Source organism: Oncorhynchus kisutch, linkage group LG15 (genome assembly GCF_002021735.2).
Source record: "Oncorhynchus kisutch isolate 150728-3 linkage group LG15, Okis_V2, whole genome shotgun sequence".
NCBI classification, from domain to species: Eukaryota; Metazoa; Chordata; class Actinopteri; order Salmoniformes; family Salmonidae; genus Oncorhynchus; species Oncorhynchus kisutch.
In genome coordinates, this window is record NC_034188.2 from 66,343,991 (window position 1) to 66,369,235 (window position 25,245).

General features: G+C 45.0%; 1 protein-coding gene across 2 annotated transcripts in view; it reads left to right on the top strand.

The window, feature by feature from the left end:
• LOC109904856 (2-(3-amino-3-carboxypropyl)histidine synthase subunit 1) overlaps positions 1–25,245 on the top strand; it is a 108,395-nt gene that overhangs the window by 41,707 nt on the left and 41,443 nt on the right. For both annotated transcript variants that reach the window (XM_031790858.1, XM_031790859.1), the window contains exons 4-6: positions 5,012–5,133; positions 17,893–18,047; positions 18,797–18,918. In XM_031790858.1, coding sequence (XP_031646718.1) covers positions 5,012–5,133; positions 17,893–18,047; positions 18,797–18,918 — 399 coding nt within the window. The remainder of the gene's footprint in view (positions 1–5,011; positions 5,134–17,892; positions 18,048–18,796; positions 18,919–25,245) is intronic.

A 25,245-nucleotide genomic window follows, 5' to 3' on the forward strand; every position in this document is an offset into this window, starting at 1 on the left:
GTAAACAGATGGAGAGAGAGGGGTTAGAGGAGAGGTGTAAACAGATGGAGAGAGAGGGGGTAGAGGAGGGAGTGGTGTAAACAGATGGAGAGAGAGGGGTTAGAGGAGAGGTGTAAACAGATGGAGAGAGAGGGTTAGAGGAGAGAGGTGTAAACAGATGGAGAGAGAGGTGTAAACAGATGGAGAGAGAGGGGTTAGAGGAGAGAGGTGTAAACAGATGGAGAGAGAGGTTAGAGGAGAGAGGTGTAAACAGATGGAGAGAGAGGGGTTAGAGGAGAGAGGTGTAACAGATGGAGAGAGAGGGGTTAGAGGAGAGAGGTGTAAACAGATGGAGAGAGAGGGGTTAGAGGAGAGGTGTAAACAGATGGAGAGAGAGGGGTTAGAGGAGAGAGGTGTAAACAGATGGAGAGAGAGGGGTTAGAGGAGAGAGGTGTAAACAGATGGAGAGAGAGGGGTTAGAGGAGATAGGTGTAAACAGATGGAAAGAGAGGGGTTAGAGGAGAGAGGTGTAACCAGATGGAGATAGAGGGGTTAGAGGAGAGAGGTGTAAACAGATGGAGAGAGAGGGGTTAGAGGAGAGGTGTAAACAGATGGAGAGAGAGGGGTTAGAGGAGAGAGGGGGTAGAGGAGAGAGGTGTAAACAGATGGAGAGAGAGGGAGGTTAGAGGAGAGATGTAAACAGATGGAGAGAGAGGGGTTAGAGGAGAGAGGTGTAAACAGATGGAGAGAGAGGTTAGAGGAGAGAGAGGGTAGAGGAGAGAGGTTGTAAACAGATGGAAAGAGAGGGGTTAGAGGAGAGAGGTATAAACAGATGGAGAGAGAGGGAGGTTAGAGGAGAGATGTAAACAGATGGAGAGAGAGGGGTTAGAGGAGAGAGGTGTAAACAGATGGAGAGAGGGGTTAGAGGAGAGAGGTGTAAACAGATGGAGAGAGAGGGTTAGAGGAGAGAGGTGTAAACAGATGGAGAGGTGTAAACAGATGGAGAGAGAGGGGTTAGAGGAGAGAGGTGTAAACAGATGGAGAGAGAGGTGTAAACAGATGGAGAGAGAGGGGTTAGAGGAGAGGTGTAAACAGATGGAGAGAGAGGTGTAAACAGATGGAGAGAGAGGGGTTAGAGGAGAGTTGTGTAAACAGATGGAGAGAGAGGGGTTAGAGGAGAGAGGTGTAAACAGATGGAGAGAGAGGGGTTAGAGGAGAGAGGTGTAAACAGATGGAGAGAGAGGGGTTAGAGGAGAGAGGTGTAAACAGATGGAGAGAGAGGGGTTAGAGGAGAGAGGTGTAAACAGATGGAGAGAGAGGGGTTAGAGGCAAGAGGTGTAAACAGATGGAGGGGTGAGAGGTGTAAACAGATGGAGAGAGAGGTGTAAACAGATGGAGAGGGAGGGGTTAGAGGAGAGAGGTGTAAACAGATGGAGAGGGAGGGGTAACAGATGGAGAGAGAGGTGTAAACAGATGGAGAGAGAGGGGTTAGAGGAGAGAGAGGTGTAAATAGATGGAGAGAGAGGGGTTAGAGGAGAGAGAGGTGTAAACAGATGGAGAGGGAGGGGTTAGAGGAGAGAGAGGTGTAAACAGATGGAGAGAGAGGGGTTAGAGGAGAGAGGTGTAACAGATGGAGAGAGAGGGGTTAGAGGAGAGAGAGGTGTAAACAGATGGAGAGAGAGGGGTTAGAGGAGAGAGAGGTGTAAAAAGATGGAGAGATGAAAACAGAGTCGAGAAAGGAGAGTCTGAACTTTGAACTACCTCTTATCAAACTAAAGTACAATGAAATCCAGTGGAAGAGGAATTAAAAAGGGAGCGCGAGAGAGGAAGTAGCCTCTGTAGCCAGTGTACAGTATCTAAGGGTTCATTGACTGGGCAGCAGTAGACAGCCAGCTGTTGTTAGTCAGACTGGGTTGGTGGGTAGGCTACACTGTCTGTTTCAGTCTCCTGTTTTCCCCTTTATTCTCACTATTAATTCTACCTTTCCTGGCTAGCCTGAATATGTCAAAACACAGAGGTGGGGGGGTTTAGTGGCTATCTCCTCACCTCCACTGCTCTCTTCCCTGTTCTGCATTTTATCCATTCACATCTCTCTTTCCACTCTCTGTCCTTTATCCATTCACACCTCTTTCCTCTCTCTGTCCTTTATCCATTCACACCTCTCTTTCCTCTCTGTCCTTTATCCATTCACACCTCTTTCCTCTCTGTCCTTTATCCATTCACACCTCTCTTTCCTCTCTCTGCCCTTTATCCATTCACACCTCTCTTTCCTCTCTGTCCTTTATCCATTCATACCTCTCTTTCCTCTCTGTCCTTTATCCATTCACACCTCCCTTTCCTCTGTCCTTTATCCATTCACACCTCTCTGTCCTCTCTCTCTCCTTTATCCATTCACCTCTTTCCACTCTCTGTCCTTTATCCATTCACACCTCTCTTTCCTCTCTCTGTCCTTTATCCATTCACACCTCTCTTTCCTCTCTGTCCTTTATCCATTCACACCTCTCTTTCCCCACTCTGTCCTTTATCCATTCACACCTCTCTGTCCTTTATCCATTCACACCTCTCTTTCCTCTCTGTCCTTTATCCATTCACACCTCTCTTTCCTCTCTGTCCTTTATCCATTCACACCTCTTTCCTCTCTCTGTCCTTTATCCATTCACACCTCTCTTTCCTCTCTCTGTCCTTTATCCATTCACACCTCTCTTTCCCCACTCTGTCCTTTATCCATTCACACCTCTCTTCCCTGTTCTGCATTTTATCCATTCACACCTCTCTTTCCTCTCTCTGTCCTTTATCCATTCACACCTCTCTTTCCTCTCTCTGTCCTTTATCCATTCACACCTCTCTTTCCTCTCTGTCCTTTATCCATTCACACCTCTCTTTCCTCTCTGTCCTTTATCCATTCACACCTCTTTCCTCTCTGTCCTTTATCCATTCACACCTCTCTTTCCTCTCTCTGCCCTTTATCCATTCACACCTCTCTTTCCTCTCTGTCCTTTATCCATTCACACCTCTCTTTCCTCTCTGTCCTTTATCCATTCACACCTCTCTTTCCTCTCTCTGTCCTTTATCCATTCACACCTCTCTTTCCTCTCTCTCTCCTTTATCCATTCACACCTCTTTCCACTCTCTGTCCTTTATCCATTCACACCTCCCTTTCCTCTCTCTGTCCTTTATCCATTCACACCTCTCTTTCCTCTCTCTGTCCTTTATCCATTCACACCTCTCTTTCCTCTCTGTCCTTTATCCATTCACACCTCTCTTTCCTTTCTGTCCTTTATCCATTCACACCTCTCTTTCCCCACTCTGTCCTTTATCCATTCACACCTCTCTTTCCCCACTCTGTCCTTTATCCATTCACACCTCTCTTTCCTCTCTGTCCTTTATCCATTCACACCTCTTTCCTCTCTCTGTCCTTTATCCATTCACACCTCTCGTTCCCCACTCTGTCCTTTATCCATTCACACCTCTCTTCCCTGTTCTGCATTTTATCCATTCACACCTCTCTTTCCTCTCTCTGTCCTTTATCCATTCACACCTCTCTTTCCTCTCTCTGTCCTTTATCCATTCACACCTCTCTTTCCTCTCTGTCCTTTATCCATTCACACCTCACTTTCCTTTCTCTGCCCTTTATCCATTCACACCTCTCTTTCCTCTCTGTCCTTTATCCATTCACACCTCTCTTTCCTCTCTGTCCTTTATCCATTCACACCTCTCTTTCCTCTCTCTGTCCTTTATCCATTCACACCTCTCTTTCCTCTCTCGGTCCTTTATCCATTCACACCTCTCTTTCCTCTCTCGGTCCTTTATCCATTCACACCTCTCTTTCCTCTCTCTGTCCTTTATCCATTCACACCTCTCTTTCCTCTCTCTGTCCTTTATCCATTCACACCTCTCTTTCCTCTCTGTCCTTTATCCATTCACACCTCTCTTTCCTCTCTGTCCTTTATCCATTCACACCTCTCTTTCCTCTCTGTCCTTTATCCATTCACACCTCTCTTTCCTCTCTGTCCTTTATCCATTCACACCTCTCTTTCCTCTCTGTCCTTTATCCATTCACACCTCTCTTTCCTCTCTGTCCTTTATCCATTCACACCTCTCTTTCCTCTCTGTCCTTTATCCATTCTCACCTCTCTTTCCTCTCTGTCCTTTATCCATTCACACACTTCTCTTTCTCAGCTTTCAGCATTCACTCATTTTAGCCAGTGGGATGATGAGATGCAGAATGAATTCATTTGTTGCTTTAATTTATTAGAGCAAAAGAAAACAAAAAACTGGTATGGCTTTGTGGCTTTTTCAATAGAAAAGGCCTTCCGTAGTAGGTGTATGTAATGTGGATGGGGCAGTTGATAGTATTTTATGCTAAGGCCACAGATGGACAGATCATCTGTAATTGACCCTGCCTCTGCAGTTTCCATCCAGATGTGCTATCTATAAATCCATGTCCTATAAAACAAAATAGTGTCCTTACTTACCCCTACCCCCCACTAATCAGATTATCAACTAGTCTCTATTTATCCTGACCCTCTAATATATCTCATCTGTTGATGCAGACTGACTGACTGTAGCTCAATGATGATTGACTCCTGTTCATGGACCACCAACCTGACTGCTCTATAGGCCCTGTTGATGTTTGGCATGTCAATCATAAAGGGATGGAAAAGCATTATCTGAGTGACATGTCACTCTTAGTCCCTCTACTTGACTTGTCCCAGTCAGAGACAGCCAGTACATGGTAACATGCTGAGACTGGGGATTGATCTACTTAATGACTTGTCCCAGTCAGAGACAGCCAGTACATGGTAACATGGTGAGACTGGGGATTGATCCTTCTGACCCTATCAAGATGCTACTGTGCTGGAGCCAGGTTGGGTATCGATCGCCATGGTAAGAGGGGAGGTCAGTGGGGCTAATAGACTGAGCTGATTGGAGATTGTGTGTGCGTGGTTGTCCAATGACAGGGGGATAGTTCTATTTGTGTTCATGTGCGGTCAGAGGAGTGGTTTTGGTCATGTGTGTGTGTGTGTCCCAGGTTCACAGAGGCAGACACCATTGTGATGGGTGATGTGACCTACGGAGCCTGCTGCGTGGACGACTTCACGGCCCGCGCCCTGGGGGCAGACTTCATGGTGCACTACGGCCACAGCTGCCTCAGTGAGTCACACACACACACACAGTGTCACACACGCACAAAAAGACTCACATACACAACTCAGACATGACGCAAGTAATCATTAATAATCGAATCACATCCCTAAAACATGCGCAAATGTAAATACACACACTAATCAGGGTTTTTGTTAGCTGGCTTTTGGCACAATCCAAAAGTTTGGGTTCCCTTAGAAAATGTTTGTCAATTCTTTTTAAATAACATCAAATTGATCAGAAATACAGTGTAGACATTGTTAACCTCTAGGTGATCCCTTCGCGTGCCAATCCTGTTAACGGGATTGATTTGACAACACCCAGTGAAATAGCAGCGTGTCAAATTCAAAAACAGAAATACTCAGAATAATAATTCATAAATCATACAAGTGTTATACACCAGTTTAAAGATGCACTTCTTGTTAATCCATCCACAGTGTCAGATTTCAAAAAGGCTTTACGGCGAAAGCAAACCATGCTATTATCTGAGGACAGCACCCCAGCAAACATACACATGAAAATCATAATTCAGCCCGCCAGGCACAACACAAAAGTCAGAAATAACATATAATTCATGCCTTACCTTTGAAGATCTTCTTCTGTTTGCACTCCAATATGTCCATTAAACATCACAAATGGTCCTTTTGTTTGATAAATTCTGTCGTTATATATCCAAAATGTCCATTTATTTGACACGTATGATTTAGAAAATACACCGGTTCCAACTCGTGCAACATGACTACACATTATCTAATTAGTTTACCTGTAAACTTGATCCAAACAACTTTCCTAATCGAACCAGGTATTTTTAAACGTAAATAATCGATCAAATTTAAGACGGGATAAACTGTGTACAATACCGGAGGAAAACAAAGTGTAGCGAGCTTTCAGGTCACGCGCCTCAACTACAACAGTACATTTCACTCTACCCTTGTTCTGAACAGGGCTACTTGTTCATTTCTCAAAGGAAAAACATCAACCAATTTCTAGAGACTGTTGACATCCAGTGGAAGCAATAGCAACTGCAAGCAATTACCTTAGAATTCTAGATTCCCATTGAAAACCCATTGAAAAGAGAGTGACCTCAAAAAAAACAATCCTGGATAGTTTGCCCAAATAAGTTCTGTTATACTCACAGATATCATTCAAACAGTTTTAGAAACTTCAGAGTGTTTCTATCCAGATCTACTAATAATATGCATATCCTAGCTTCTGGGCCTGAGTAGCAGACAGTTTACTTTGGGAACACTTTTCATCCGGACGTCAAAATAGTGCCCCCTAATGTTGTAAATGACTATTGATGATGGAAACGGCAGATTGTTTTTTAAATGGAATATCTACGTAGGCTTACAGAGGCCCATTATCAGCAACCATCACTCCTGTGTTCCAATGTCACGTTGTGTTAGCTAATCCAAGTTTATCATTTTAAAAGGCTAATTGATCATTACAAAACCCTTTTGCAATTATGTTAGCACAGCTGAAAATGGTTGTGCTGATTTAAAGAAGCAATAAAACTGGCCTTCTTTAGACTAGTTGAGTATCTGGAGCATCAGCATTTGTGGGTTTGATTACAGGCTCAAAATGGCCAGAAACAAAGATCTTTCTTCTGAAACTCGTCAGTCTATTCTTGTTCTGAGAAATAAGGCTATTCCATGCAAGAAACTGCCAAAAAACTGAAGATCTCGTACAATGCTGTGTACTACTCCCTTCACAGAAAAGCTCAAACTAGTTCTAACCAGAACAGAAAGAGTAGTGGTAGGCCCCGGTGCACAACTGAGCAAGAGGACAAGTACATTAGAGTGTCTAGTTTGAGAAAAAGATGCCTCACAAGTCCTCAACTGGCAGCTTCATTAAATAGTACCCGCACAACACCAGTCTCAATGCCAACAGTGAAGAGGTGACTCCAGGATGCTGCCTTCTAGGTTCTTTTAACCCCTTTTTCTCCCCAATTTCATGATATCCAATTGGTAGTTAAGGTCTTGTCCCATTGCTGAAACTCCCGTACAGACTTTGGAGAGGTGAAGGTTGAGAGCTGCGCGTCCTCTGAAACATCCAATGTGTCGGCGGAAACACCGTACACCTGCCGACTGTGTCAGCGTGCTTGTGCCCGGCCCGCCATGGGAGTCACTAGAGCGCGACGGGACAAGGACAACTCCTCTAACCCGGACGACGCTGGGCCAATTGTGCGCCTCCTCATGGGTCTCCCGGTCACGGCCAGGATCTGTAGTGACGCAGCACTGCGGTGCAGTGCCTTAGACCGCTACGCCATTCGGGAGGCTGAAAATGAAGTTTTATTTGCTACGTTATTACATGAGTTCTATGTTCTGTTAATTACCATCATCTAAATGTGATTTCTGTCATTCTGAGCACCAGAATAGAAACCCTGACACACACACACAAACAGCCACACATAACCACACACACACAGCCACACACAACCACACACACACACATCACACACATCACACACACACTCGAGGCATAAGAATGATAGACAGACCCCATGGCCTCCAGCCAGGGTATAAAGCAGCGAGATCAATACCCGCAGCACATACAGACTGTAGGTTTTGTATTACAAGTGCCTGGCAATGGGTAGTACTCAATAGCTCAGTGTGTGTGCTTAGCTGCAGCTTTGTAAGGCCTGTCAGACCTTTAGAGGCTGGACAGCAGCACATTTACTCAGACGATCAATGGAGAACATGCATTAGGGCTGTCCTTTGAAAAGCCTGTGCAGATCTTAAGGACCCTTCATTCTCTGCGCTGCTCTCTGCCTGTCTGCAGCACAATATAGCAGGGAATGCTAAATCAATATTTGTGATATCTCCCTGGCAGAACGATCTGAACAAGGCTCACCTCTCCCAAATACCACATCTGACCATGAGAATATTAATCCAATACATCAGCCGACCACTCTAACAAACCAACAAGCAAGCGATACACATAACAGACACACAACACACACACTCTGTATTCTGCACTGGCATAAAAAAGAACATGATGGATAAAAGGCAGCACTAGCCAGTCATACTGGTTATAAGGCTGAAATGAGACGCCTCTTCTACAATCAGCTCAGCTACAAAATTACTGGATGAATTTCCACTAGTCAAATAGGGCTGGGGATTGCCAGGGACCTCACGATACGATATTATCATGATACTTACAGTTGAAGTCGGACGTTTACATACACTTTAGCCAAATACATTTAAACTCAGTTTTTCACAAGTCCTGACATATAATCCCAGTAAAGATCCCCTGTCTTAGGTCAGTTAGGATCACCACATTATTTTAAGAATGTGAAATGTCAGAATAATAGTGGAGAGAATTATTTATTTAAGCTTTTATTTCTTTCATCACATTCCCAGTGGGTCAAAAGTGTACATAACCACTGCGCCACCCGGGAGGCCTTTAGTGTAAGGGCGCTGTACTGCAGCGCCAGCTGTGCCATCAGAGACTCTGGGTTCGCGCCCAGGCTCTGTCATAACCGGCCGCGACCGGGAGGTCCATGGGGCGACGCACAATTGGCCTAGCGTCGTCCGGGTCAGGGAGGGCTTGGTCTGTAGGGATGTCCTTGTCTCGCGCACCAGCGACTCCTGTGGCGGGCCGGGCAGTGTTTCCTCCGGCACATTGGTGCGGCTGGCTTCCGGGTTGGATGCGTGCTGTGTTAAGAAGCAGTGCGGCTAGGTTGGGTTGTGTATCAGAGGACGCATGACTTTCAACCTTCGTCTCTGCCGAGCTCGAAGGTTGTATTTAGTATTTGGTAGCATTGCCTTTAAATTGTTTAAATTGGGTCAAACGTTTCTGGTAGTCTTCCACAAGCTTCCCACAATAAGTTAGGTGAATTTTGGCCCATTCCTCCTGACAGAGCTGGTGTAACTGAATCAGGTTTGTAGGCCTCCTTGCTCGCACACACTTTTTCAGTTCTGCCCACAAATATTCTATTGGATTGAGGTCAGGGCTTTATGATGGCCACTCCAATACCTTGACTTTGTTGTCCTTAAGCCATTTTGCCACAACTTTGGAAGCATGCTTGGGGTCATTGTCCATTTGGAAGACCCATTTGCGACTAAGCTTTAACTTCCTGACTGATGTCTTGAGATGTTGCTTCAATATATCTACCTACTTTTCCCACCTCATGATGCCATCTATTTTGTGAAGTGCACCAGTCCTTCCTGCAGCAAAGCACCCCCACGACATGATGCTGCCACCCCCGTGCTTCACGGTTGGGATGGTGTTCTTTGGCTTGCATGCATCCCCCTTTTTCCTCCAAACATAACAATGGTCATGATGGCCAAACAGTTCTATTTTTGTTTCATCAGACCAGAGGACATTTCCCCCAAAAGTACAATCTCTGTCCCCATGTGCAGTTGCAAACCGTGGTCTGGCTTTTTCATGGCGGTTTTGGAGCAGTGGCTTCTTCCTTGCTGATCGGCCTTTCAGGTTATGTCGGACTCGTTTTATTGTGGATATAGATACTTTTGTACCTGTTTCCTCCAGAATCTTCACAAGGTCCTTTGCTGTTGTTCTGGGATTGATTTGCACTTTTCACAACAAAGTACGTTCATCTCTAGGAGACAGAACTGATTTCTTTTGATTGTCCCATGATGTCAAGCAAAGAGGCACTGAGTTTAAAGGTAGGCCTTGAAATACATCCACAGGTACACCTCCAATTGACTCAAATGATGTCAATTAGCCTATCAGAAGCTTCTAAAGCCATGACATCATTTTCTGAAATTTTCCAAGCTGTTTAACGGAACAGTCAACTTAGTGTATGTAAACTTCTGACCCACTGGAATTGTGATACAGTGAATTATAAGTTAAATAATCTGTCTGTTAACAATTGTTGGAAAAAGGATTTCTGTCATGCACAAAGTAGATGGCCTATCCGACTTGCCGAAACTATAGTTTGTTAACAAGAAATTTGTGGAGTGGTTGAAAAATTTGTTTGAACTTCTTGCATCGAGCAATCCCGTATCCGGGAGCGTAATTATAGCCTCAAGCTCATTACCATAACGCAACGTTAACTATTCATGAAAATCACAAATGAAATGAAATAAATATATTCACTCACAAGCTTAGCCTTTTGTTAACAACACTGTCATCTCAGATTTTCAAAATATGCTTTTCAACCATAACTACACAAGCATTTGTGAAAGAGTATTGATAGCTAGCATAGCATTAAGCCTAGCATTCAGCAGGCAACATTTTCACAAAAACAAGAAAAGCATTCAAATAAAATAATGTACCTTTTGAAGAACTTCGGATGTTTTCAATGAGGAGACTCTCAGTTAGATAGCAAATGTTCATATTTTCCAAAAAGATTATTTGTGTAGGAGAAATCGCTCCGTTTTGTTCATCACGTTTGGCTAAGAAAAAAATCTGAAAATGCAGTCTCTACAACGCCAAACCTTTTACCAAATTAACTCGACAGAAACATACCAAATTAATATCGACAGAAACATGGCAAACGTTGTTTAGAATCAATCCTCAAGGTGTTTTTCACATATCTATTCGATGATAAATCATTCGTGGCATCTGTGTTTCTCCTCAAAGCAAACGAAAAATACACGCAGCTGGAGATTACCCAATAATTGCAACGGAGGACACCAAGCGGCCACCTGGTAGATGTAGTCTCTTAAGGTCAATCTTCCAATGATTTGCCTACAAATACGTCACAATGCTGTCGACACCTTGGGGAAACGACAGAAAGTCTAAGCTCATTCGTGACCCATACACAGCCATATAAGGAGACACACAGCGCATTCAAAATCTGGGGCACTTCCTGTATGAAATTTCATCTTGGTTTCGCCTGTAGCATTAGTTCTATGGCACTCACAGACAATATCTTTGCAGTTTTGGAAATGTCAGAGTGTTTTTCTTTCCAAAGCTGTCAATTATATGCATAGTCGAGCATCTTTTCGTGACAAAATATCTTGTTTAAAACGGGAACGTTTTTTTATCCATAAATTTAAAGAGCGCTTAAACAACACAATGTAACTCCAAGTCAATCACACTTCTGTGAAATCAAACTGTCCACTTAGGAAGCAACATTGATTGACAATAAATGCCACATGCTTTTGTGCAAACGGAGTAGACAACAGGTGGAAATTATAGGCAATTAGCAAGACACCCCCAATAAAGGAGTGGTTCTGCAGGTGGTGACCACAGACCACTTCTCAGTTCCTATGCTTCCTGGCTGATGTTTTGGTCACTTTTGAATGCTGCCGGTGCTTTCACTCTAGTGGTAGTATGAGACGGAGTCTATAACCCACACAAGTGGCTCAGGTAGTGCAGCTCATCCAGGATGGCACATCAATGCGAGCTGTGGCAAGAAGGTTTGCTGTGTCTGTCAGCGTAGTGTCCAGAGCATGGAGGCGCTACCAAGTGTTGAGGCTTCATCAGCAACACAACTGTGTCAGACACCTGCAGGAGATTAAAAACACTGCCCTCCCTGACTGTCTCTCCCTCTTCACTCCATCTCTCCCTCTCCATCATTTGTTCTATTTTTTTCCTATCGCTGCCTGTCATTGTTCATTCTCTGACTTTGAGGTTTTCCTCTGTCCCACCTGCTGTTGCTGTGTGTGTGACTGTGTGAGTGATTGTGTGTGCGCGTGCTTGCGTGCGTTTGCGAGCTTTCGTGCCTACGTGTGTGCTTGCATATGTGTGTGGCATGTTCTCATGTTAACTGAGTGTTTGTATGAGTGAGAAAATAAGTGAGGGAGTGGTTGAATGAGTGAGGGAGTGATTGAATTGTTGAATGAGTGAGGGAGTGATTGAATGAGTGAGGGAGTGATTGAATGAGTGAGGGAGTGATTGAATGAGTGAGAAAATGAGTGAGGGAGTGATTGAATGAGTGAGGGAGTGATTGAATGAGAAAAGGAGTAAGGGATGATTGAATGAGTGAGTGATATAGATGGAGGAAATGAAAAGTGAGAAACAGAATGAGTTGGGGCTGTCTCATCGGCAGTGCTTTTAATTGAAGTGACTGCAGTGCTCTCAGACAGCCGTACTAATGTGATCAGAGAATGGATCGATCCCACTATGCTGTGCCATTTGTTTTTGGGAGCACCTGTAAACAAGCAGCAGCTGTATGTCTATGTCTCTGCCTGCCTGCCTGCTCTGCACTCTCTGCACTCTCTGCTCTGCACTCTCTGCTCTCTCTGCTCTGCACTCTCTGCACTCTCTGCTCTGCTCTCTCTGCACTCTCTGCTCTCTCTGCACTCTCTGCACTGCACTCTGCACTCTCTGCTCTGCACTCTCTGCACTCTCTGCTCTGCACTCTGCCTTCCAAATCCTCTCCTTCCCTTGCCTTCATTCCTGATACTCCTATCCATTCATCACTCCTAGTGCCTTCCAAATCCTCTCCTTCTCTGTCCTTCATTCCTGATACTCCTATCCATTCATCACTCCTAGTGCCTTCCAAATCCTCTCCTTCTCTGTCCTTCATTCCTGATACTCCTATCCATTCATCACTCCTAGTGCCTTCCAAATCCTCTCCTTCTCTGTCCTTCATTCCTGATACTCCTATCCATTCATCACTCCTAGTGCCTTCCAAATCCTCTCCTTCTCTGTCCTTCATTCCTGATACTCCTATCCATTCATCACTCCTAGTGCCTTCCAAATCCTCTCCTTCTCTGTCCTTCATTCCTGATACTCCTATCCATTCATCACTCCTAGTGCCTTCCAAATCCTCTCCTTCCCTGTCCTTCATTCCTGATACTCCTATCCATTCATCACTCCTAGTGCCTTCCAAATCCTCTCCTTCTCTGTCCTTCATTCCTGATACTCCTATCCATTCATCACTCCTAGTGCCTTCCAAATCCTCTCCTTCCCTGTCCTTCATTCCTGATACTCCTATCCATTCATCACTCCTAGTGCCTTCCAAATCCTCTCCTTCCCTTTCCCCTCATTCTCTTGTTTTAATATATACAGTTCATTACCTCTCCCTATCCCACCCAAAATTGAATGGCAATATGTTTTCTTCCTGCCCACTTCTATAGCTAACAAGACTGGGAATTGCCAGGGACCTCGGGATACAGTATTATCGCGATACTTAGGTGCCAATACGACATGTATTGTGATTCTCATGATTCTATGTATTGCGATTCAATGTTACTACGATTTGATTTTCCAAACATATTGCTCACTATATACTGAGTATACAAAATATTAAGAACACCTGCTCTTTCCATGACAGACTGACCAGGTGAATCCAGGTGAAAGCTGTGATCCATTACTGATGTCCCTTGTTAAATCCACTTCAATCAGTGTAGATGAAGGGGAGGAGACAGGTTAAAGAAGGATTTCTAAGCCTTGAGACAATTGAGACATGGATTCTGTATGTGTGCCATTTAGAGGCTGAATGGGCAAGACATAAAATGCAATTGCCTTGAATGAAGTATGGTAGTAGGTGCCAGGCGCACCGGTTTGTGGCAAAGCTGCTGGGTTTTCCCACACTCAACATTTTCCTGTGTGCATCTCTGTTATTATCTATGCACAGTCACTTTAATAACTCTACCTACATGTACATATTACCTCGACTAACCTTTGCCGCCGCACATTGACTCTGTACCGGTACCCCCCTGTATATAGTCTCGCTATTGTTATTTTACTGCTGCTCTTTAATTATTTGTTACTTTTATTTCTTATTCTTATTTTTTTGTCATTTTTTTACTGCGTTGTTGGTTAAGGGCTTGTAAGTAGGCATTTCACTGTCTACATCTGTTGTATTCGGCGCATGTGACAAAATAAGCTTTGATTGGATTTGAATGGTCCACCACCCAAAAGGCATCCTGCCAACTTGACACAACTGTGGGAAGCTTTGGAGTCAGCATGGGCCAGCATCCCTATGGAACGCTTGACACCTTGTGGAGTCCATGCCCCGATGAATTGAGGCTGTTCTGAGGGCAAAGGCGGGGGGTGTAATATCTTCCATCCCTCTGTCCAGATGAATATCTACCATCCCTCTGTCCAGATGAATATCTACCATCCCTCTGTCCAGATGAATATCTACCATCCCTCTGTCCAGATGAATATCTTCCATCCCTCTGTCCAGATGAATATCTTCCATCCCTCTGTCCAGATGAATATCTACCATTCCTCTGTCCAGATGAATATCTACCATCCCTCTGTCCAGATGAATATCTACCATCCCTCTGTCCAGATGAATATCTACCACCCCTCTGTCCAGATGAATATCTTCCATCCCTCTGTCCAGATGAATATCTACCATCCCTCTGTCCAGATGAATATCTACCACCCCTCTGTCCAGATGAATATCTACCATCCCTTTGTCCAGATGAATATCTACCATTCCTCTGTCCAGATGAATATCTACCACCCCTCTGTCCAGATGAATATCTACCACCCCTCTGTCCAGATGAATATCTACCACCCCTCTGTCCAGATGAATATCTACCACCCCTCTGTCCAGATGAATATCTTCCATTCCTCTGTCCAGATGAATATCTACCATCCCTCTGTCCAGATGAATATCTACCATCCCTCTGTCCAGATGAATATCTACCATCCCTCTGTCCAGATGAATATCTACCATCCCTCTGTCCAGATGAATATCTACCATCCCTCTGTCCAGATGAATATCTTCCATCCCTCTGTCCAGATGAATATCTACCACCCCTCTGTCCAGATTAATATCTACCACCCCTCTGTCCAGATGAATATCTACCATTCCTCTCTGTCTCTCTCTTCCTCTCCCTGTCACGCCTTCTCCGCTTTATCTCTCCATCTCTTATTCATATGTCTGTGGCATGAAATGAGCTACATTACAAGTGTTTAAACATTGACATGAAAATGGCCCATTTGCTTAATCACAGCATAAATGTCCTTTGTGTAAATTGCATGTAAAACAAGAGGAACTGTAATTACCATGATCAAAATCAAAGATAATGCTTCTCTCTTCTCTCTTTATCCCTGCCCTTATACCCCTTTTCCCTCAGCACTCTCTCCCACTCCCTCTCTCCCACTCCCTCCCTCTCTCCCCCACTCCCTCCCTCCCTCTCTCTCCCACTACCTCCCTCTCCCCCACTGCCTCCCTCTCCCCCACTCCCTCCCTTTCTCCCAATCCCTCCCTCTCTCCCCCAATCCCTCCCTCTCTCTCCCTCTCCCTCTCTCCCCCACTCCCTCTCCCCCACTCTCTCCCTCCCTCCATCCCTCTCCCTCACTCTCTCCCTCCCTCTCTCCCACTCCCTTCATTCCGCTCCCTCACTCTCTCTCTCCCTCTCTCCCACTCCCTTCATTCCGCTCCCCCACTCCCTCCATCCCTCTCCCCCACTCCCTCCATCCCGCTCACCCCTGTCCCTAAGTCTCTGGCTTTCCTAAGCCCAGGCGGGCGCATCGTAAATGGCCTGTGAAATTAATAATATTAATAGTAATTGCATGTGTCCCTCTCCTTCCCTAAATAATTGAGGTATTTGCATCAGTGCCCAACATCGTGTGTGTGTGTGCCGGCTCAATCACGTGGAAAGGGTTTCAGCTCTATTCTAAAAGTGGGTGTGTGCTGTGTGTGCAGATTTGTGACTGTAGTTTAATGCTAGGCTTCTGAGGAGTACTCCATGTCTGTGGTATAAAACTGACATAACATACACTATATATACAAAAGTATGTGGACACCCCTTCAAATTAGTGTATATTCGGCTATCAATATCGGAAGGGCATTGACTAAATACAGTAGAATAGAATACAGTATGTACATATGAGATGAGTAAAGCAGTATGTTAACATTATTTAAGTGACTAGTGTTCCATTATTAAAGTGGCCAGTGATTCCATGTCTATGTATATAGGGCCGTAGCCTCTAAGGTGCAGGATTGAGTAGTCGGGTGGCAGCTGGCTAGTGATGGCTATTTTAACAGTCTGATGGCCTTAAGATGGAAGCTGTTTTTTAGTCTCTCGGGGCCCAGCTTTGATGCACCTGTACTGACCTCGCCTTCTGCATGATCTTTTTGGCCTTCCTGTGACATCGGGTGCCCCCGGTGATGCGTTGGGCAGACCGTACTACCATCCGTACTACCCTCCGTATTACCCCTCATGTATCTGCAGGCCTACTACTGTTGTGTCATCTGCAAACTCAATGATTGAGTTGGAGGCGTGCGTGGTCATGCAGTCATGGGTAAACAGGGAGTACAGGAGGGGGCTGAGTACGCACCCTTGTGGGGCCCCAGTGTTGAGGATCAGCGGTGTGGAGATGTTGTTTCCTACCTTCACCACCTGGGGGTGGCCCGTCAGGAAGTCCAGGACCCAGTTGCACAGGGAGAGGTTGAGACCCAGGGCCTCCAGCTTGATGATGAGCTTGGAGGGTACTATGGTGTTGAATGCTGAACTATAGTCAATGAACAGCATTCTGATATAGGTATTCCTCTTGTCCAGATGGGATTGGGCAGTGTGCAGTGTTATGGCGATTGCATCGTCTGTGGACCTATTGGGGTGGTAAGGAAATTGGACTGGGTCTAGGGTGTCAGGTAGGGTGGAGGTGATATGATCTGTGACTAGTCTCTCAAAGCACTTCATGATGACAGAAGTAACACTATGGGGCGATAGTCATTTAGTTCAGTTACCTTTGCTTTTTTGGGTTTAGGAACAATGGTGGACATCTTGAACAAGTGGGGACAGCAGACTGGGATAGGGAGAGATTGTATATGTCCTCAAACATTTCTTGCCAGCTGGACTGTGTAAGCTCTGAGGACGCGGCTAGGACTGCCGTCTGGGCCGGCAGTCTTGCGAGGGTTAACATGCTGAAATGTTTTTGCTCAAGTTGACCACGTGGAATGAGAACCCACAGTCCTTGGGAGCGGGCCGCGTCGGTGGCACTGTGTTATCCTCAAAGTGGGGCGATGAAGGTGTCTGTGTCTGCGACGTGACTGGTTTTCCTTTTGTAATCCGTGATTGTCTGTAGACCCTGCCATATAGTGGAAACGTCTAGGAGCAACAACGGCTCCGCCGCGAAGTGGTAGGCCAAACAAGCTCACAGAACAGGACCGCTGAAGAAAAAATCATCTGTCCTCTGTTGCAACACTCACTACAGAGTTAAAAACTGCCTCTGGAAGCAACGTCAGCACAACAACTGTTCGCCTGGAGCTTCATGAAATGGGTTTTCATTGCCAAGCAGCTGCACACAATCCTAAGATCACAATGCCGAGCGTCGGCTGGAGTTGTGTAAAGCTCGCCGTCATTGGACTCTGGAGCAGTGGAAATGCGTTCTCTGGAGTGATGACTCACGATTCACCATCTGGCGGTCTGACGGACAAATCTGGGTTTGGCGGATGCAAGGAGAATGCTACCTACACCGAATGCATAGTGCCAACTGTAACGTTTGGTGGAGGAGGAATAATGGTCCTTTGGCACTTTGTTCCAGTGAAGGGAAATCTTAACCTAAACTTTGAGGCTACAGTTTGGGAAAGGCCCTTTCCTGTTTTAGCATGACAATGCCCCCGTGCACAAAGCGAGGTCCACACAGAAATGGTTTGTAAAGATCGTTGTGGAAGAACTTGTTCTGAATTAGAATGCCGAATGCAAGCCAGGCCTAATCGCCAACTAATGCTCTTGTGGCTGAATGGAAGCAATTCCCAAAAGAAATGTTCCAACATCTAGTGGAAATCCTTCCCAGAAGAGGGGAGGCTGTTATAGCAGCACAAGGGGGACCAACTCCATCTTCATACCCATGATTTTAGAATGAGATGTTCAATGAGCACATACTTTTGGTCTTGTAGTGTATTAAATGATTCATCCTAACCCTGTCTTTGTCTCCCTCCAGTCCCTATAGACTCCACGGCAGGCATTAAGATGCTGTACGTGTTTGTTGATATCCAGATGGACAACGCACACTTTCTGGACACGGTCAAGTTCAACTTCCCCCCTGGACACTCTCTGGCACTCGTCAGCACTATCCAGTTTGTGGCTGCACTGCAGGTATGTGTGTGTGTGTGTGTGTGTACGTGCATCTTTGGTGTGTGGGGGACTGTATGTGCATCTAACCCTATGTGTACATGTACAGTTTAAGCCTAGCCTACATGCTGCATACATAGAAGAGCTCTGCTCCTGTGTGAGCCAACCTCCTGCCTGCCTCTTGAAGTTCAGTTCAAGTGTGGGTTTGAAAACCCAGCTGCAGTTATTTTGGACTTGAAAGAAGGAGTGAACTTGTGAAATCTCAGATCATGTATCTGCAGCTCATCTCAGGCCTTTACATAAGCAGTTATAGATCCACAGTAGAGCTAGCTACCTCCTCCGTCTCCTCTCTGCTGCCCTCCTCTCTGTCAGTGACCAACACTAGGACCATGCTAATGTAACCAGTGTTATTGATACATTCTGACATGCTGATGTGTGTGTCATGTTTTTGTTGTGTGTTGGGGCGGTTTGGGTGTGTGTGTGTCATATTTAGTTTTTTGTTTGGGCAGTTGCTGTGAGTGTGTGTGTGCCTCTTGCTCACTCACTCACAGCTCACGGTGTGTGTAGGTCATCCAAAATGGAGTAGGGAGTCATCAGGTCAGCGTCTATGTTCCCTGTTTACCTCCAACTGAAAAGAGCATATTACTCTCTGCTGCTTCTTTCTTGCCTAAATTGTTTGCACTCGCTCTCAGCGTCTTACTTTGTGTGAAAATAGAAAAGTAGATGTTATTTTATATCTATCAATGGTTGTTTGTCTCTTCCCCTCCCCCCAGGCGGTGAGTGCAGCTCTGAGGCCAGAGTATGAGGTGGTGGTTCCCCAGTGTCGTCCCCTGTCCCCTGGAGAGATCCTGGGGTGCACCTCCCCCCGCCTCGACCGAAAAGTCAACGCCATCGTGTGAGTGACTCAGCCTTTATCATTGTAAACCCATCCTATTCTCAGCCTCTGTCATACCTACCTACAGTCAGACAGTTTCTGTCATACAGTACCTTCCTACCCAACACTTCCCCAGGCATTGTTAAACATACCTTCCCCATCCTCGCTCCCCGACTCTGTCATCTACCTGCTAGTGTTGCCACAATACCAGATGTTTTACTTCGATACCAGGTTTAGTATCATGATACCGAAATGGTACTTCATACCAAAACAATACTAGATACCAAAACAATACTAGATACCAAAACAATACTAGATACCAAAACAATACTAGATACCATACCAAAACAATACTAGATACCAAAACAATACCACTGCAAAGAAAAGAAAGCTGAAATCACGGAATAAACTTTATTTATTTATTTAAACATTAAACAATATGTTGAACAAATAAAATAACAAATAGAAATATCTTCTATTCTATGGTACATTTCTTTCTAAAATACTACACCAGATTAAGTAACAGACGAATACCTTTGTTCATTATGCAAAACCACATCGGAGACTGTACAATTACATGTCAACTGTTTCAAAATGTCATTTGATACATATCAGGGATAATTTGCTCATCTTTGGACATAAAATTGGATCAAATGACATTCATTAGACGTATGATTCATTATTCATTACAGCTAAATAATGTAATGTATTAAATAAATAGTTTTAGTTCCAAAACGACAGAAATTAACTATAAGGTGTTTTTAAGGCCTCTACAATGCCTTCAGAAAGTATTCAGACCCCTTGACCTTTTTCCACATTTTGTTACGTTACAGCTTTATTCTAAAATTGATCAATTGTTTTTTTCCCCCTCATCAATCTACAGGCAAAAGCCAATAATGACAAAGCAAGAATGTAGAAATGTTTACACATTTATTACAAATAAAAAACTGAAATATCACATTTAGATAAGTCGTCAGACCCTTTAATCAGTACTTTGTTGAAGCACCTTTGGCAGCGATTACAGCCTTGAATCTTCTTCGGTATGATGCTACAATCTTGGCACACCTGTATTTGGTGAGTTTCTCCCATTCTTCTCTGCAGATCCTCTCAAGCTCTGTCAGCTTGGATGGGGAGCGTTGCTGCACAGCTATTTTCAGGTCTCTCCAGAGATGTTCGATTGGTTTCAAGTTCGGGCTCTGGCTGGGCCACTCAAGAACATTCAGAGACTTGTCCTGAAGCCATTCCTGTTTGTCCTGGCTGTATGCTTAGGTTTGTTGTCCTGTTGGAAGGTTAAACTTCTGAGGGCCTGAGCGTTCTGGAGCAGGTTTTCATCAAGGATCTCTCTATACTTTGCTCTGTTCATCTTTCCCTCGATCCTGACTAGTCTCCCAGTCCCTGCCTCTGAAAAACATCCCCACAGCATGATGCTGCCACCACCATGCTTCACTGTAGGGATGGTGCCAGGTTTCCTCCAGAAGTGACACTTGGCATTCAGGCCAAAGAGTTCAATCTTGGTTTCATCAGACCAAAGAATCTTGTTTCTCATGGTCAGAGTCCTTTAGGTGCCTTTTAGCAAACTCCAAGCGGGCTGTCATGTGCCTTTTACTGAGGAGTGGCTTCCTTCTGGCCACTCTACCATGATTGGTGGAGTTCTGCAGAGATGGTTGTCCTTCTGGAAGGTTCTCCCATCTCCACAGAGGAACTCTAGAGCTCCGTCAGATTGACCATCGGTGCTCAGTCACCTCCCTGACCACGGCCCTTCTCCCCCGATTGCTCAGTTTGGACGGGCGGCCAGCTCTAGGAAGAGTCTTGGTGGTTCCAAACTTCTTCAATTTAAGAACGATGGAGGCCTCTGTGTTCTTGGGAACCTTCAGGGTTGCAGAAATGTTTTGGTACTCTTCCCCAGATCTGTGCCTACACACAATCCTGTCTCAGACTTCTAATGACAATTCCTTCGACCTCGTGGCTTGGTTTTTGCTGTGACATGAACTTTCAACTGTGGGACCTTATATACAGATGTGTGCCTTAACTAGTAAATGTAACAAATTACAATTAGAAAGTCATCTTTGATTACAGAGTAGATGAGGGCCAGACCACTGAAACAACTAAGCAAAAGGTGTTACAAAGCAGTGCAAGGGAGGTTTAGTTCCAAAAGGACATACAAAAACAACGTTTTTGCATTGTAACGTAGTCGTTATTATACTAAATTTGAATAATTTTAGAGGGACAATGGCATGAACATATATTCAGCATGACATCCATGTGAGCATTATAATATGATTACACAACCCAAAAGTCTCTTTCGAAATGCACTTATAACTTGACAGCAATATGTTTAGACTACTTTGCATTTGACTAGGCTTGCTACTAGCAGTAGCCACTAGCCAGCCAGCAGCCATGGGTGCAGCATTGCACCCTGGGAGGTGAAATGCACTCTGGGAATAGGAGTATTCTGTGTTAAATCCATTGCATTACTACTGTGTGTGGACTTGCAATATACAGTGCCATTGGAAAGTATTCAGACTCCTTGACTTTCTCCACATTTTGGTACATTCCAGCCTTATTCTAAAATGGATTAAATACAACAAAATCCTCCCCAATCTACACACAATACCCCCCAATGACAAAGAAAAAACAGGTTTTTATACATTTTAGCACATTTCTAGAATAAACACTTAAATATCACATTTACATAAGTATTCAGACCCTTTGCTATGAGACTTAAAATGTAGTTCTGGTACATTCCATTTTTCATCCTTGAGATGTTTCTACAACTTGATTGGAGTCCACCTGTGGTCAATTAAATTGATTTGACATGATTTGGAAAGGTACACACCTGTCTAAATAAGTTGAAAGTGCACAGTTGAAAGTGCATGTCAGAGCAAAAACCAAGCCATGAGGTCGAAGGAATTGTCCGTAGAGCTCCGAGACAGGATTGTGTCGATGCACAGTTTCTAAAAACCTGTTTTGTCTTTGTCATTATGGGGTGTTGTGTGTAGATTGATGAGGGGAGGAAAAGTAAGTCCTTTTAGAATAAGGCTGTAATTTGACAAAATGTGAAAAAAGTCAAGGAGTCTGAATCCTTTCCGAATGCCCCGTATGTTTTTGTTGGTGACACTTTGATATCTCGATCATTTGCAGCTGTTTAAGTCTATCAGCATTTGAATTAGATTGAGCAATACAAGCCCCACTCGTGGATATAACTCGTCTTTGACAGTATGGAGTACAGTACCACATAGAAGTTTAGAAGAGAGGAACTCCATCAATCATTTATTCTATTGGCTGGGAAACCCACTATATGCAGCTGTTGCAAGAGCACACTTTTCACTGGCTGTCCACTGATCGCAAAACCAACGATTTATGGGCAATTTCTATTTGTATCTGTGCTGTTTCACAAAATGTCTGAACTTATATACATTTTACAGACCCCGTATGTTTTACATTGGTTATCTTGTTGTTATTAGTCCCACCCTTCAGCTCCATTCAACCCCTCCCATGTATCTCTTAACATCATCCATTTCGAATTTCTACTTGTCATGTATTTTTCAACTGTGCTGTGATGCTTCACAAAATAATTGAACCTTCCTATTCTCATAGCTTCTACAGATTTGTAAATTCAAAATAAACATTTTTGCTAAAATAATGATTATATTATTTTTCAAATCACCCAGTATTTCTATCTGCAGTGTTACTTCTAGGTAAATGTTGCAATTCTTCAGCCATTCCTGGACCTGTGACCAAAAACCAGCTACATATGGACAATACCAAAATAAATGATCTAATGACTCTGCCTCCTCACAGCAGATTCTGCAGAGGTGGGAAGATTGTATCCCCCATATATATAACATTCTATTAGTTGCAAGAATTTTGTATAGTAATTTATATTGAAAAAATGTGAAGTTTTGAATCCGGCGTTGTTTTGCGTGTCAATTCATAAACCATGTGCCATGGAATGGGTACATCGAAAATCTCTTCCCAACTATTTTGCAATTTATATGGCACAGCTGTCAGTTTTTTGGTCCTTAAATGAAGTTGGTATATGATTTTATTTATCACACTTTTCTTTAACCATTTATGTTCTTTAATTCAGGGCCGACATACAAGTTCCTTACTTTTTTCCCTTCTACTTGCCTCTTCCATTTTTGTGGTAATGCTGCAATTAATTGGTTGTAATTTTTGGTAGAGCAGACATTTCCATGTCTGTGTTCGCTGCATGTGTGACAACTCCACCAGTCCTATTTATGATATCATTCATTAAAATGATACCTTTTTTAAGCAGTGTGATTCTTATCAATGCGCTATGTAGATGGCGTATCAATAATTAGTGAATGTCCCGTATCGCCCGTAGGCTACACCACTGCTGTCATCCGTACCTCCAGGTATTTGTTCAAGTTGGATAATCTTTGGATGAAGACAACAGTCGCACCATTGGAAGACATTGCTTGGACTGTAGCCTACAAAATACTATTCCTGCTATTCTCCCGCGATCCATCAAACATATTTGATGTGTCATCATAGTGGTCTCGGACTTGTGGTCAAAGTCAGGCAAACCAATTTAAACTTGACCAATTTAAAATGCTGATTTGAATGACATTGAGGTAACAGAAAGGCGTCAAATATGTTTTTTCTCGCAAAAGTCCTTTCGGAATTTAAAAGTAATCCTAGAAGTAATCTTCTAGTTTTTCAAAGTATCTGTAATCTGATTACAATATATGTGCTGGTTACGTAACAGATTAGTTACATTTTTTTTGTAATCCATTACTCCCTAATCCTGCATACGACCTGCTCATACACGCTAACAGGCTCAGGCGACAGCGAGGAGTGCGGCTCTGCATGTACTTACAGTGAGTACACACAGAAAATGTCCCCTGTGTATTGACATAAACACACAGTCGTATGTATTTCAAGATCTAGTAGGTTCCTAATAATACCCATGCTGTACTTATGATCCCCACACACCCTTCCCAGTGTATGGGATTAGAGTGGCCAGATGAAAAGAGGAGAGACAGCCAGTACAGGAAAACAGCCTGGTCCCACAGGAGAGGAAAGCCGTGTGTCTGTGTCAGGGGGGTGTTTGTACTTCGCCCACTAATCTAAAGTGGAGTGTCTTTGATGTGTGTGTAGGGGCGGATGGGGGTGAGATGGGAGAAATAATTGATTACCTTGCCTGATAATTATCTCCCTGAGTGTCTCTCTCTGGCGCACCCTCTCTCGCTCTGGCGCACCCTCTCTCGCTCTGGCGCACCCTCTCTCGCTCTGGCGCACCCTCTCTCGCTCTTTGGCGCGCCCTCTCTCTCTCTCTGGCTCGCCCTCTCTCTCTCTCTCTGGCTCGCCCTCTCTCTCTCTCTCTGGCTCGCCCTCTCTCTCTCTCTCTGGCTCGCCCTCTCCTCTCTCGTCTCTGGCTCTGGCCTCGCTCCTCTCCTGCTCCCTCTCCTCTCTGCGCTCCCCTCTCTCTCCTCTCTCTGGCTCGCCCTCTCTCTCTCCTGGCTCCCTTCTCTCTCCTGGCTCGCCCTCTCTCTCTCTCTCTGGCTGCGCCCTCTCCTCTCTCTGGCTCACCCTCTCTCTCTCTCTGGCTCACCCTCTCTCCTCTCTCTGGCTCACCCTCTTCTCTCTCTCGGTGCCTCACCCTCTCTCTCCTGGCTCCCTCTCGCGCTCTCTGGCTCACCCTCTCTCTCTCTCTCTGGCTCGCCCTCTCTCTCTCTCTCTCTCTGGCTCGCCCTCTGTCTGGCTCGCCCTCTGTCTGGCTCGCCCTCTCTCTGGGCTCGCCCTCTCTCTGGCTTGCCTTCTCTCTGTTTCTCTCTCTCTCTCTGGCTCGCCCTCTCTCTCTCTCGCTCTGGCTCGCCCTCTCGCTCTGGCTACGCCCTCTCTCGCTCTGGCTCGCCCCTCTCTCGCTCTGGCTCGCCCTCGCTCTGGCTCGCCTCGCTCTGGCTCGCCCTCTCTCTCTCTGGCTCGCCCTCTCTCTCTCTGGCTCGCCCTCTCTCTCTGGCTCACCCTCTCTCTCTCTCTGGCTCACCCTCTCTCTCTCTGGCTCACCCTCTCTCTCTCTGGCTCACCCTCTCTCTCTCTGGCTCACCCTCTCTCTCTCTGGCTCACCCTCTCTCTCTCTGGCTCACCCTCTCTCTCTCTCTGGCTCACCCTCTCTCTCTCTGGCTCACCCTCTCTCTCTCTCTGGCTCACCCTCTCTCTCTCTCTCTGGCTCACCCTCTCTCTCTCTCTCTTGCTCACCCTCTCTCTCTCTCTCTCTGGCTCACCCTCTCTCTCTGGCTCACCCTCTCTCTCTCTCTGGCTCACCCTCTCTCTCTCTCTCTCTGGCTCACCCTCTCTCTCTCTCTCTGGCTCACCCTCTCT